At 37.0% G+C, this 13,717-nt stretch overlaps 1 protein-coding gene across 1 annotated transcript; it reads left to right on the forward strand.

Moving 5' to 3' along the window:
* The first annotated feature begins 337 nt into the window (after nucleotides 1–337).
* Chchd2 (Coiled-coil-helix-coiled-coil-helix domain containing 2) lies at nucleotides 338–13,384 on the forward strand. The gene is made up of 3 exons (XM_020946913.2): nucleotides 338–592; nucleotides 10,900–12,232; nucleotides 12,699–13,384. Exons 2-3 carry the CDS (start codon nucleotides 12,186–12,188, stop codon nucleotides 13,135–13,137), a joined length of 486 nt encoding a protein of 161 aa, XP_020802572.1. The 5' UTR covers nucleotides 338–592; nucleotides 10,900–12,185; the 3' UTR covers nucleotides 13,138–13,384.
* The last annotated feature ends 333 nt before the right edge of the window (nucleotides 13,385–13,717 follow it).

Raw genomic sequence — 13,717 nt, forward strand, 5'->3', positions numbered from 1 at the left:
TATATAAGGTTTTTAATAGGCTGATTTGTATTTTTAATTTAATATATATAGATATATATCTTAATAAAAATGAATATTTATTTTAAATAGTATATTTATATATTAAAATTATATCTTCTCTAATAAACACAGAATTTTCTTTAAATAACATTCCCTTGAGACAAATGTTAATATTTAATCTAAAAATACCAAGTGTAAGTTAACCATTTAAACAATTTACAATTTTAGTAGTATTTTCTTACGTATTTTTTTATAGTTCGTTTAAAATTGATTCATTTTCGTTCGCCTGACGCATTTGAATTGCGAAACTTGATTGAGCCATTGATCGATCGTAAATGCTTTGATGTTAGGCGAGTGAAATGCAAACGTCAAAGTCTCGCTTTGTGGTGAGAGAGGGCCACTTACATTATTTATTCCATTATAAATATCCAAACAAAGCTCGAGTTCCGCGAAAATCGTTCATAGAATTTCAAATACAAATGCAATCTCAGTCTCGGACGCGATCACGTTTTACTGCGGCGCAAACCCAATTTAAATATCTCGAAAGCAAATTGCAATTTTAAAATGCTGAAAGCAATTTCCACTTGAGGAGGTAGGTTGTGTTTTCAGAGGGGGAATTACAAATTGGGGAGATACCCATTTGGGTATTAACCAGATCGAAAGTGATCGAACGGTAAAGCTTATCTAGATAAAGATGAGGTATAGTATTTATTAATTATACCCCTTAGATAGATAACCCGAAAGAACTGTAAATGCACTTGCTGCCCCCACTTAACACTCGAATGCCCTCGACTGGCGTTAATCTAGCACCTATTTCCAACTTAACTTTTCTTGATAAGGCACTACTTTTGCCTTATCAGCGGGGAGCTCACGCCCACTTCATATGCCATCGAAATGCATCGTCCGTCAATGATAAGGATGACTTTCCTGGAACGCCCATTTATAACCCCAATCACCTCGAGAAGGTTTCAATTTCAATAGATTGCGTCTGGTTTTTTTTCAGGGTTAAGAAATTTCTCGCGAACCACGCTGCGTATGCGCAATATTATATCAGAAATATTACGTATACGCATGGTTTAAGTACTTAACTTAATCCTTTGAATATTCTATAATTAATACCTTTGCAAATCATTGAACCTCATCTCTCTCTTTCTTTGATGAATTTATTAGAATATAAATTTCTCGCCAACCACGCTGCGTATGCTCAATATTATATCAGAAATATTACGTATACGCATGGTTTAAGTACTTAACTTATAATTTCTGATATTTGTTTCACTTAATCCTTTGAATTTTCTATAATTAATACCTTTGCAAATCATTAAACCTCATATCTCTCTCTTTCTTTTGATGAATTTATTGGAATATGAATTCCTCGCCAACCACGCTGCGTATGCGTAATATTAAATGGTAAATATTACGTATACGTACTGTTTAAGTACTTACCTTAGAATACTTTTTTATTTGTTTCACTTAATTCTTTTAATCATTAAACCTCATCTCTCTCTTGCTTTTGATTAATTTATTAAAATATCACGTATACGTCACCGTGTCCCCGAAAAAGTAACAGAAAATAGCCTACGTCATTCGCGGGAAGAGAAAAAGATTTATCATTGAGCTCGTCGGGATGACAAAAATTGAACAACATTCTTTTCAACATTTTTAAGAGCTTTGACAGCATTTTGTTGCTGTTGTTGTCGTCGAAATTTTTGCGTTAATTTTGCGGCAATTTTACAAAATATGCTTTGTATTTTTCAGTTCGCACCGCCAGAGCAAAAACATTTCTTCTCAAATAGTTCTAATGCGCAGAAATCATGGCAAAGGGGAAAATCGGTGGGTGGGGGGGGGGGGATATAGAAAATGTAAGAAGAAAATACGCAATAATAAACATACCAGAAGGTAGGGAGAAAAAAATATATAGAGAGAGAGTGAAAATGGACTTTACTATATCTTCCCCTCATTTTGCACTCGCTTTTTTTTCGTTATGCAAATGCTAAATTGTAAATTGTAAAAAGCATTTCAAACGACAGCAGAATGCACTTTTCGAAAGTGTGAAATGCAAAATGCAAAACGCGAGAACCAAAAAGTGAGAAGCAAAAGTGAGGAACAAAAGCGAGAAGCAATACCGAAAGGCGAGAGCAAAAAGCAACAATCATGTGAGTGCCAAGTATCGCAACAAATGCAAAAAAAGAAGGAACAACAATAACCATAATAATAACAACAATTGCGTCGCACTCGTATAATTCAATATTTACATTCCCAATCTATTATGCATGATCTTGCTCTATTAACATTTGAATTTTGGTCAGAAATTGCAAAGGATCAGCAGGAGAATGGATCTAGCCACCTGTCAGGATGCAGCTTTGCTAGGACTCTTGTTTCTATAATTTTAGTCAGAAGTTTTATATTTTTTATATCTTTGCCTTAGTCAAGTTTATACAACCATCAGCCTAAATTACAATAGCAAAATGTACAAGAAATTAAAAGTAAAATCTATCATCTTCTTTATTTTGTTATAATAATAATTTAATAATAATTAATGCATAAACCTATTTGTCATCTCTTTTCAAATTCTCAAAACCAGATTATTATTAGTAAAATGCAAGAGGTTTGCCTTCAATCGTTGCTTTGTGGTTATAGCTTTCACTTGCGGATATGGATATCAAACACAAGTCGAAATCTTGAAGCAGGTCGAGAGAGACTTAAACCAGTTTAGACATATTCAAACCACATATAATCACGGCAGTAACAACATTAACATCAAATGACAGGAAGGAGCAACACAGCATTCGGAATTTCCAGCTGGGAGGGCGGAAAAGGGGTTGGACCTGTTGTCAGGACCCAAGTACCCAGTGGTAAAACTTACAATATATATAGGAGAAACGGAAATAAAGTGACCTTATAATTCTCAAGTAATACCAGCATCGTTTGAATGACAGCTATATGATATAGTAGTTCGATTTTCATAAAATTTTACACAAAATTCTAGATTAATATATAATGGCTGTATATTGAACTTAATGAAAATCTGTTGAAAACTCTAAAAGTTATAAAGTTTTTTCTTAAAATTTTCCGATTGTTCCTATGGCATCTATATATATATGTATGTATATATATAGTCCACCGACTCGCCATGCTCCGATTTATATACTAGTAAAATTATATAGAAGAAAAACTCCTTAGTTTCATTCAAATAGCTTTAAATTTGTTTTGAAACAAATCTCGCACATCTGTGCATATGATTCCCAACTTGTTCTAACATCCCCGGAACGAAGTGGCTTCTTCCAGCCTCGTCTCAGAAATGTGTTGTGTTACAAAAGTTGCAAGTCATTGTTTACTAGTGTTCAAAGTTAGTAACTGATCATACATACATACTTACTGGTCATAGATAATTACTGATCATAGTTACTTACTGATCATGGTTACTTAATGTTAATTAATACTTACTGATCAGAGTTACTTACTGGTCATAGTTACTTAGTGTTCAGAGTTACTGACGCACATCCGTGCATATGATTCCCAACTAGTTCTAACATCCCCGGAACGAAGTGACTGCTACCAGCCACGTCTCAGAAATGTGTTGTGTTACAAAAGTTGCAAGTCATTGTTTATTTGTGTTCAAAATTAGTAACTGATCATACATACTTACTGGCTATAGATACTTATTGATCATAGTTACTTATTGATTAGAGTTACTGATTAAAGTTACTTACTGGTCATAGATACTTACTGATCATAGTTGCTTAATGTTCAGAGTTACTTAATGTTAATTAATACTTACTGATCAGAGTTACTTACTGGTCATAGATACTTAGTGTTCAGAGTTACTTAGGCACGTCCGTGCATATGATTCCCAACTAGTTCTAACATCCCCGGAACGAAGTGACTGCTGCCAGCCACGTCTCAGAAATGTGTTGTGTTACAAAAGTTGCAAGTCATTGTTTATTTGTGTTCAAAATTAGTAACTGATCATACATACTTACTTGTTATAGATACTTCCTGATCATCAAAGATAGTCACTATATAGTTATAGTTCAAAGTTACTAACTGGTCATAGATACTTACTGTTCAGAGTCACTTTGCTTGGCAGATATATGTATTTCTTTTTCTGGTTTTGACATTCGTTGACATTCTATTTCCCAAATAGACGAGCTATATAACAGATATCAAATCTTATCGTTCGGCAGAGTGATAAAACCTTTGATTTCGCACTCGGTAGCTTTGGACTTTATAATTGCAATGTTTTATTGCAGACCCAGATAGGAACTGCAAATAGATTGCAATCAAAGATGGGGAAAGAGAATGACTGTTTAGCTCAGATAAAAAATAATAAGATATTAAAAAGAAGAAGATATACAAAAGTACAAAGTACAAGTACGAGAACTTGGTTCAGTTTATTTTTCTCTATTGAAAATGATATTTTTTTCCGCATAAATTAAATAAACATAATAAAAAAAAATCTTTATTCTTCAGTAAATTCGACATGGGGCTTCAATAATTGTTTCTATAACAACGCCGCACTCATACACCACAATCAACAATCATCCACAGATGGTTGCCGTCATTTCCTTCGACGATCTTGTTTTATTGCCGTTGTTTTCTGCGTATAATTACCGTTATTAGTTTATAACTCTTTTGTTTTTTGCGAGCAAAATTAGAGTGTTGCCTGATTACTGTCCATAGCTCGGCTGAAACTTTATATATATATTAACTGTAAAATAACTTTAATTACAACTCAATTATAAAAAACGCAAATAACAAAAGTTATTAAAAAAAAACCCCCCAACAAAATAAATGAGTAATTGAAATGACAGGGAAAGTACTAAAATAAAACAAACAATTGAAGGCACTAAATTGGATGATATAATACGGGTAATTAAGATGTAGATTATATGGGGTATCATCAATCTTGGGATAAAGACAACTCTCATTACTCGCTTATATTTAAGATGACATTTCTAAGGGTCAAACATGTCTGTAAATCTTTTATTTTAAATTTATTTCTTCTCGCAAATTGAAGTGTCATTTTTCAAATAAATATAAACTTTCTAGACTAAACATTTGAAGTCTGGAAAACATGATTAATTTACAAAACCAGAAAAACTATTAGCAGAAATTGAAGTTGATCTGGCAAAACGAATTGCTTGTGGCTGAAGTGAAACATAATTCCTCAGACTGTGCTAGAGATGACAATAAATATCGAAATAGGTTTATATCTTTCTGAAATTGTTTGATAATACCAATAAATTAGTGTTAATTGTAATATTTCTGAAATATTTAAACATTCTAAATGATTTAAGGTACATCATATTGAATTTTGCTTCCCGATATACGTACATCCCCATGCTGTTACCCTTTCTTGAAGCCCCTGCGAATGTTCCCAGACTAAACAATAAATATTTAGTTTAACGATCTGTTTACAGTATCTGAGATGGGCCAAGGGGCAAGGGCAAGGGCAGCTGTAATAGGAACAACACATCCCAATCTGATCCGGACTTCAAGGGCCCCCCTGTCTGGGCAAGGCTATACTAGACACCGAAAAATCCAGTACAGTAGCCTCAGGCTAGACCTTTTCCGATGGTCATGGCCAGTCCAGTCAATTGATGATGATGTAAGTGAATGATTGAATGAAAGTGCGACGACTCAGTGCCCAGTCCCCGGTCCGTCTCTAATCGCTAAACGAGACCAAATGCAAACCAATTGAGCGTTTCTCGGCGGAACGAACCGCCAGAAACTGCCCGAGGAGCCACTCTCTGGGGGGGGGGGTTATTTTCGTCTCAACTAATGGAATGATTCTGGAAAAAGCGTCGTCCATCTCGAAAGAATTTGCTGGGCATACAAATTTATTTGATCCGGCGGACACTCGAGTCAATTTGCAGACGGGACAAGGCACGAGACTTTGGTTAGCAGAGTTCTTCTTTTGAATTTGTTTATGCAGCAAAGTGATCTATTAATCAAGGAATTGATGAGTTGACGGTCCTCAGAGCAGATGAAAATGCGCAGATTCATACAATAAAGAGGGATGCAAGTATATTTAGCAGGAAAAATAATTAAAATAAATAAGAAACCTTTAAAAGATTTTCTTAACCTCTGGTTAAGAGTGTGTTATAAACTTATTACCTTTGATTAAAAGAAAGTTTTAATGGTAATTGTTAGTTGAATAAACTCAACCCCTTATATTTAACAATGGTTTAAAGATACTCATATATTTCTATTGAACAAGAAATGACAGAAAAAGTCAAGTAGTAATCATTGATTAAGACGTTGCGGTTTAGCTATGGTCATAGTTAAACTGCTTTCAAGATTATATATCATTGTTAGATACAAAAAAAATCGATATTACCCATTGGAGATCAATCGATCGTGCGAATTGCAGCCGCTTGAACGTGTGGGGTATAAATTAAACACCTTTCTGGGGCGCTATAAATAATAATAATAGCACAATAACAACAATAAGATGAACAACAAATCGAAACAAAACAAAACAACAAATTGCGAATACCGGGTAAACGTAAACAACTGGCCAATTTGGGTGCAAATGGGACACACACTGCTCGGCTGATAACCACAAAATATGCCAGTGGAGACAACATGGAATAGATCACGTTTCTGCATTTCTCATACGGGCCAAGTGCACCCTACACTCCCAAACCAGGGGGTATTACACCTGCCACAGACGCTTATGTAAGCAGTAGCCTGGAAAATTGCTGCGGTTTGCAAAAAAAAACCCCTGCTTGGATCGAATATCTTGGATATTTCCAAGAATATCAAGTGCGATAATGCAGGGGAAGACGTTTGTATATAGTACTGATTTACTCTGAAATGCGATAAGGTAGAATAAATATTCTTAACTACTTTGGATTATGTTGTTTATGGTATAATTGTATAATTAAAGACTAGTATTATATTAAAAAAAGAGAGATTCAGAGATATCATTGTTGATTCTAAAGTCGTGCAATACAGTATCTTTGTTCTTGTTTTCGATTTTGTAGCATACTTTTGGACAGCAATATGATTGATTTAAATTCCAATGCACTAACTACGCTCATTGTTGGTGTTAAAACAATCCCAAAGTTTTTTAAATATGTCTAAAAGTATGCTATAAAATATGCATCACTGATTTCTTATTCCAATATGCACCATAACATATTTTTGAATAACTTTTAAAGGGATTTTATATATTACAACCCAACTATTACAATTACAGGTGACTAACTAGACAGCTCTGACCGTTGACTTCGATCTTTATACACCGTCCCACCGACACAGAGAGTCCATCATTTCCATTCATTCATTTTGCCAACAAAACAAGCCCGACTCATTTAGCAACTATTCAGCCAGGGCCAGGGGCCATATATGCATTCACATATATACTACGATAATTACCTGAAATATGTACAAACAGAAGCAAACAATAACAGTCGCAATTCGATCTCGATCTCGATCTCGAACTGGATCTGGGATCACTCGTTGTCTTCCGCTTCTCAATTGTCGTAAAACGCAGTTTGAGGCAATTGCATAAGGGATCGAGAGTTGTAAATCGAGAGATATGTATAGAGAATATATTATTACGGAATGGGGAGGGTTTTCAATTGATCAGTGTACAAAAAAATATGAGACCTGTGGATGGTGTTATTTTGTATATTATGTGGAAAAGTAAATGGATCTCATTACAATAAGGAAATGTGTGCATATAAGCTCTCATAATCTTTACTCCCTGAAGCCTACTTGTCAGATTTAATCCTAGATCGTTTTCCTCTGTGTAAACAATAATGATATACACTCGGAACAACAAATATACCCTCGATAAGCCCGGGTCAAGTGGCAAGGCAATCTACGGAGTCAGCGGAATTGATACCCCTCCGCCACTTTCACACCTCGAAGCTGGCTTTTTTTTGCGTTATTTATTTACGATTATAAACAATAAACATATATATATATATTTATGATCGGTCATATATGTAGAATAGAAAACCCAACGAAAAACTCGACAGTGTGCGAATTTGCTATTTGTTGTTGGTGGTTGGCCCCATGTCAAGCACATTGGGAGTGTAATTAGAATTGTTGCCGAAATTCGAGTTGATAAGTAAACACCACAGAGAGTCAATAAACACCAGGATGGAAATGGATCCAAGTGGGGGAAGTTAATACCCTTAATCAAAGCGATTGGGAAGGTGACTGGAAGGTTACCATGTATCATAGGTATCATAGAGATATCTTCTACTATATATAACTTGTTCTTTCGCATACTTGATCTGATTAAATTGAAAAGTGTTGCCAGTTTTGGATCATTGTATGGGGTTATAAATACGCAATATATACGCCACATGTGAGCATAAATTTTAGGCCCACCCCCCAAGTTCAAGTTCTTTTTTGATCACTTAACTCGATTCTACTCACTTGACTGATAAGCGTCTGAATTTAAATTGTAATGCTTTATTGTATGTTTAGACCTCCCCCCAATGAATGGAAAAACTCTACTAAGTTTATTTATATTTTTATTGATTGGTTGCCGGTCCCTTTGATTAAAAAATTTACTATGTACTTCTGTTGCGACTAAAGTCTTAACTATAATAGGACTTTACTATGCTAGTTAGTTGATTCATATGTATTATAAGATTAGGTTCTAGGAGCCAAGCTGATTCATGGGAAAGAGGAAATCTTACTTCTGGTTGATGAAATAATACCTACAAAGGTAGATTATATATAGTGCATCTCAAGATTACTTAATTAACTTCAGCTGCAGCACCTGCTTATTATGTGATGTTTGTGTCTAAGTCATTAATCATACTCGTAATTATCTGGTTGAAATTCGTGATGATACATTATATCTACCCGTTCCTGAAATGTAGTTACTGGCATGTACATACATACTTTCATTTTATTTTTTTGTTTTTCCTCGAACGAAGATCCCATGAACTGATAAAGTCAATTCAGCTCAATCGGCGTGATTCCCAAACGATTTCCAAATAGAATTCGACGAAAGTAAAAGTGCTAAAGCCAGTCCAGCGATAATGCCCTCCAGAAACCCACCGATAAGCGCTGAACGCACCCGGACATGGGACACTATATATACATACAATACATATTTGTATGTAGTAATTAATTCATGTTTTTTTAACCTTCTATCTATCTATATACGTATATAATATTCCACACGAAAATCTGTCTATTTTGATTACTATTTTCGGCCCGAGATTGATAAGCCCGGCCGTTTAGGAAGGTGCCAAATATTGGCGACAAAAATTCCTCTGGGGGGGTTACTTATCACACCCAAAAACAATAAAAAGAGGGAGGGAATTATTGGTCTGGGGTATAGGAACAAATCGGCGCAATTGCATAAATCAATCGATTGCGAGAACTTTCCCTATCAAAAGGAATTCGATCGGTTTTTTGATAAGCCTAACGCTCTAGACGCTGGCGAAAGTTCGGACTCCGGATGATATTTTTTTCGGCCAAGCAAATGCAGTGCGTCGTATTAAGTGCTTCGGAATGTGATCACCTCATCGATATCATATCGCTCGCAGGTGAAATTTGAGTAACCTTGAGATCTCAAGTATCTCGGCGGGGGTAAATTGGTTAATTTTATGATCACATTCTTAAGCTTGGTAAAATAAACAACTTAATATAAATTTTATTAATATATTATCATTAAAATGCTAGCAAGAATGAATTTACTCCTAGTAGATTTAGGGTATTCTATGGTACATGTTAAATTTGAAGATCTTTCCATATCTTCTCCTAAGCAATTTTCGAACACCTAACCTCAAAAATTTATTTGCTAAGCGGTAACGGTAAAGCTCCATCTGATTGGCCAGCTGTTTGCGTGCGTGCGTGTGTGGGTTTGTTTGCGTGGAAAAGTTTAGTCCGCTGATGACAATCGATATCAATAACCAGAGCACTTAAAAAAGGGCCAACGCCAGATAGAGATAGCATAATAATATAATGGAGTATTTTGTTCTTTATGCGTCTGTGTGTGTGTGTGTGTGTGTGTGTGTATATATGGTCTTTTCTAGTTGATGGTTAATCAATGGAACCTGCTTTGATATGCAATCAGCGGACATAACCTCAAAGGGCAGACTCACAAACACGCCCACGCAATGGGCAAAGAGAACGGGAAAAAGAGTGTGAGCCAAAGAGAGAGAGAGTAGGCAAGAGAAAGCGGGCAATGGGAGGACATAACTGTGTCAGTCGGCACCCACATACACGCATACATCGATATCCACCCACACGAATCCTCTCCCAACAACAAATTGCGTGGGAGTGGCAACAAAAAGCTGATACTATACCGGGACCGATTGTGTAATCTAATATAGTCTAGTGGTACTAGGAACTAATACTTATATATGCCGGCGTATGGTAATCAAGGCGAACTTATCAAAGTCGGGCGTACGAAATTGCTGCAAGACAAAGTCTGTAATTGTTGTTGTTTCCTCGCATTTGCCGCTGCCTTCTCTTTACTCTTGGCTGTGTTCGTTCCGCGTTTCCATCGAATGCCCTTGAGTTTGTCCTTTTTCAGCAGCGAAGACGGCAGCGACGTCGGCAGAGGTAGGAAGCTTTGGCTGTTATACGCTGCGGCGCATGTAAACTGGTTTTGGTATAACACTTTTATCTATGAAAAGCAGAGAGAGAGAGAGAGCAGTCAAAGAGAGAGAGAGAGAAACTGAGAGCGTTGGAGGCAGTGATATCATTTTTGCCGTTTTTTCGTTAGATTTTGCTTTTTTAAAGTCTGATTGTGGGTTAATTTTAAAAATGCAGGCAGCGGTAATGTTAGATTTTTTTTTTTATTCAAAAGCTTCTATTGTTTTTCCTTTTTTTACATTTTCAGAGTTCTTTTAAACGCGTTTGTCGGTTATAATTTTAAAAATGTTTAAAATACCGCTATTTCTGCTTTAATAGAATTGGCATCACTGGTAGGAGGCTCGTCTGCACGTGTTACCACACCGACCGAAATATGTATGTGTGTATGCATGTATGTATGTATGTGGAATGAACACCATGACCCCACCCACCACGTGAACCGATGGCCAATTCCCCGATGATGATGCAAGTGGGTCTCTAAATGTCTAATTATAGCCCGCCGGATTTCAGCGCCTGCGCAATGTCCTGCAGAAAGGTTAACTTAAGGTGAAATGGCCACAGGTTGCTGCCCACGCACCCGCTCACACACACACTCACAAGGACTCCCCTACACGTGCTGGCAAGAGCCTGACATAAGTACTGCCTGTCAGTTGCACACTTTATAGCTTATGTACATACGTTTTGAAAGAAAATCATATTTTATTTAAAAAGTGCAATAAAAATAAATTGATTTGAAGCTGAAACTGAATTTAATTCCACGTGACTTTCTGGTTTTGATGGAAATACCGGCTCAAAGCACAGCGTTATATGAATTCATACATAGGTGGCGTTTTATTTGAGTTAAAAGAGTGCTTATTGTTTTGTTGTCGGTTTAGATTCTTTAAACAAATTGTCTATAATTTCGGAAATTAGCTTTTTTAATTCTCAGTAATAGAGAACATGCAACATTGTTTTATTCCTCCGGTAGAAGAAAAAAAAAGAAGACTGGCATGTTTTCTTGGATAATGTATGTCAGACTTTATCTACATTAAAGATGAAATCCAAATTGAACCGTCAGTTAAACAAAACAAGGTGGCAACGTTGGCAAGCGAGACACTGCTGCCAATAACTAGTAAAATTTTAAATAAAATAGAAAAGAAACTCACGAAATTTCGAGAACTATCGATATTTTTTGGTACTTTTGTCAAAATACTGTAAAATATTCTGGTCGAATGGCAAACGTATGGGCCATTTGTCAAAAATGACCATTTATTTATGGAAAAACCCCGTAATTGTTGAAATATGTAGCAGTGGAATGGAGCTATTACTTTATTAATTTATCACCCATTTTTCCCCGTTGCAAATAAATTTACAAGAACCAAAATAACTAACTAGATCTCGTATTGCACCTATCGCAGTTTATTGTGAATGACAAATATCGATGTATCGAGTACACAATCGATTTCACGTTCCTGGCCGAAGCTTCTCGTCGAATTTTCGATTTCATTTATAAGTGACAAGCGTTCATCACATTTCAAGCAAAAGCCAAAACAACAACAACCCGAAATTTTCGTGTTAAAAGTTTTTTTTAAAGAAGAGACAACAGATTAATTAAAACAAACAAAATGGTTCGCCGTGGACGTTCAGCTAGCCCCCCACCATCCGCTCGACGGTAAGAAAATAAACATGGAACAAAGAACGACATAAAGCGGCGGCGGCGTCAGGAGAAATTCATCATTTCGTAATCACATTGATCAGATCGGATGATCTCGCCATTATCTTTGAATTTGTCCCATTTCGGTGCGTCTTCATCTGCCGCTGCCGCCGCCGCCGCTGCCGGTCTACGTGGGCCCTTAAATGGGTTAAGGTTACGTAACCTAAAAAAATTAGAAGAGTCCCCCAATAACAGTGATTTTTGTGCTGATGATTTCCCCTCATATTTGACTTTTTTCTAAGTACTTTCCAAAAGGTTTAATATCTCTGAGATGGATCTATACATATCATAGAGAAGTGCAGATTATCAGATAGATTTTGTTCCATAAATAATACCCATTTAGTTGTAATGTGACGCTTTTCAGGGGCCAAAGTCCACAATAACAACTAATTTGTGTTTTGTTGTTTTCCTTTCTATTCCACAGCAGCGCACCTGCTCCCGCTCCCGCACCTGTGCCGGCACGTGCCGCCGCCCCTCCACCACCGCCGGCCCCAATGGCCGCTCAACCCAGCGCCGTTGGCATGCCGGCACCCCAGCAGCCATCCATGTTCCAGCAAATGGCCGCCACCGCCGGAGGCGTGGCTGTCGGCTCGGCCATTGGCCATACCGTGGGCCATGGACTCACCTCGCTGTTCAGCGGATCTGGCGATAAGGAGGCAGCCGCACCGGCCCCAGCGGCAGCTGCACCGGCACCCCAGCAGCAATACTATGCCCAGCAGCCGCAGCAGATGGAGCCGCAGGGTGCCTGCGCCTGGGAGCTCAAACAGTTCATCCAGTGCGCCCAGGGACAGGCGGATTTGACCCTCTGCGAGGGATTCAACGAGGCGCTGCGGCAGTGCAAGCAGTCGCATCATCTCCAGTAGAGAGGATCCCCCATCCCCTGTGGGAGCAACAGCTGGACTCGGATCAAATCATCGGATCACGGCTGTCTCCCCTTCGTTTAGTTCTTAATTGTTTGATGAGAGAGCTTTGTTTTTAATTGTAGTGAAAAGAAAAAAAAGAAAATGTTAAATAGAAAATCCCATTGGCAGCCCTTGTGAGCTATCCCCGTCTCCACCCTTAAACACAAATAACCCCACGGGGCTGTCAATGTGGGCCAAACAAACCAAAGACTTCGTTATAAATGTGTGTATTTATTTATATTCCTGGAAGATGAATTAAGTTAAGAACATTATATTCAAATATCTTCATTGTGGCTGCACCATTATCTGCATCATATTTCTATATATTCCCTTTCTAGAACCCTTTGGAAAATGTGCTATATTTTGCATTCTCTTGTGAAATCTTCCCAGTTTTCAGTTGCCAAAAAAAAGAAGGAAATGTAAAAACAAAAATAAACCATAGTAGTGAGTGCACCCAATGACATTGCATTTCTATAAATATAACAAAAACGATTCATTTTCCTCTGTGTATTATTTTTTACCTTTGTCACGTGTCTTCTTT

This window comes from Drosophila serrata, unplaced genomic scaffold (assembly GCF_035046125.1).
Source record: "Drosophila serrata isolate PLE 108 unplaced genomic scaffold, ASM3504612v1 contig_12, whole genome shotgun sequence".
Taxonomy (NCBI): domain Eukaryota; kingdom Metazoa; phylum Arthropoda; class Insecta; order Diptera; family Drosophilidae; genus Drosophila; species Drosophila serrata.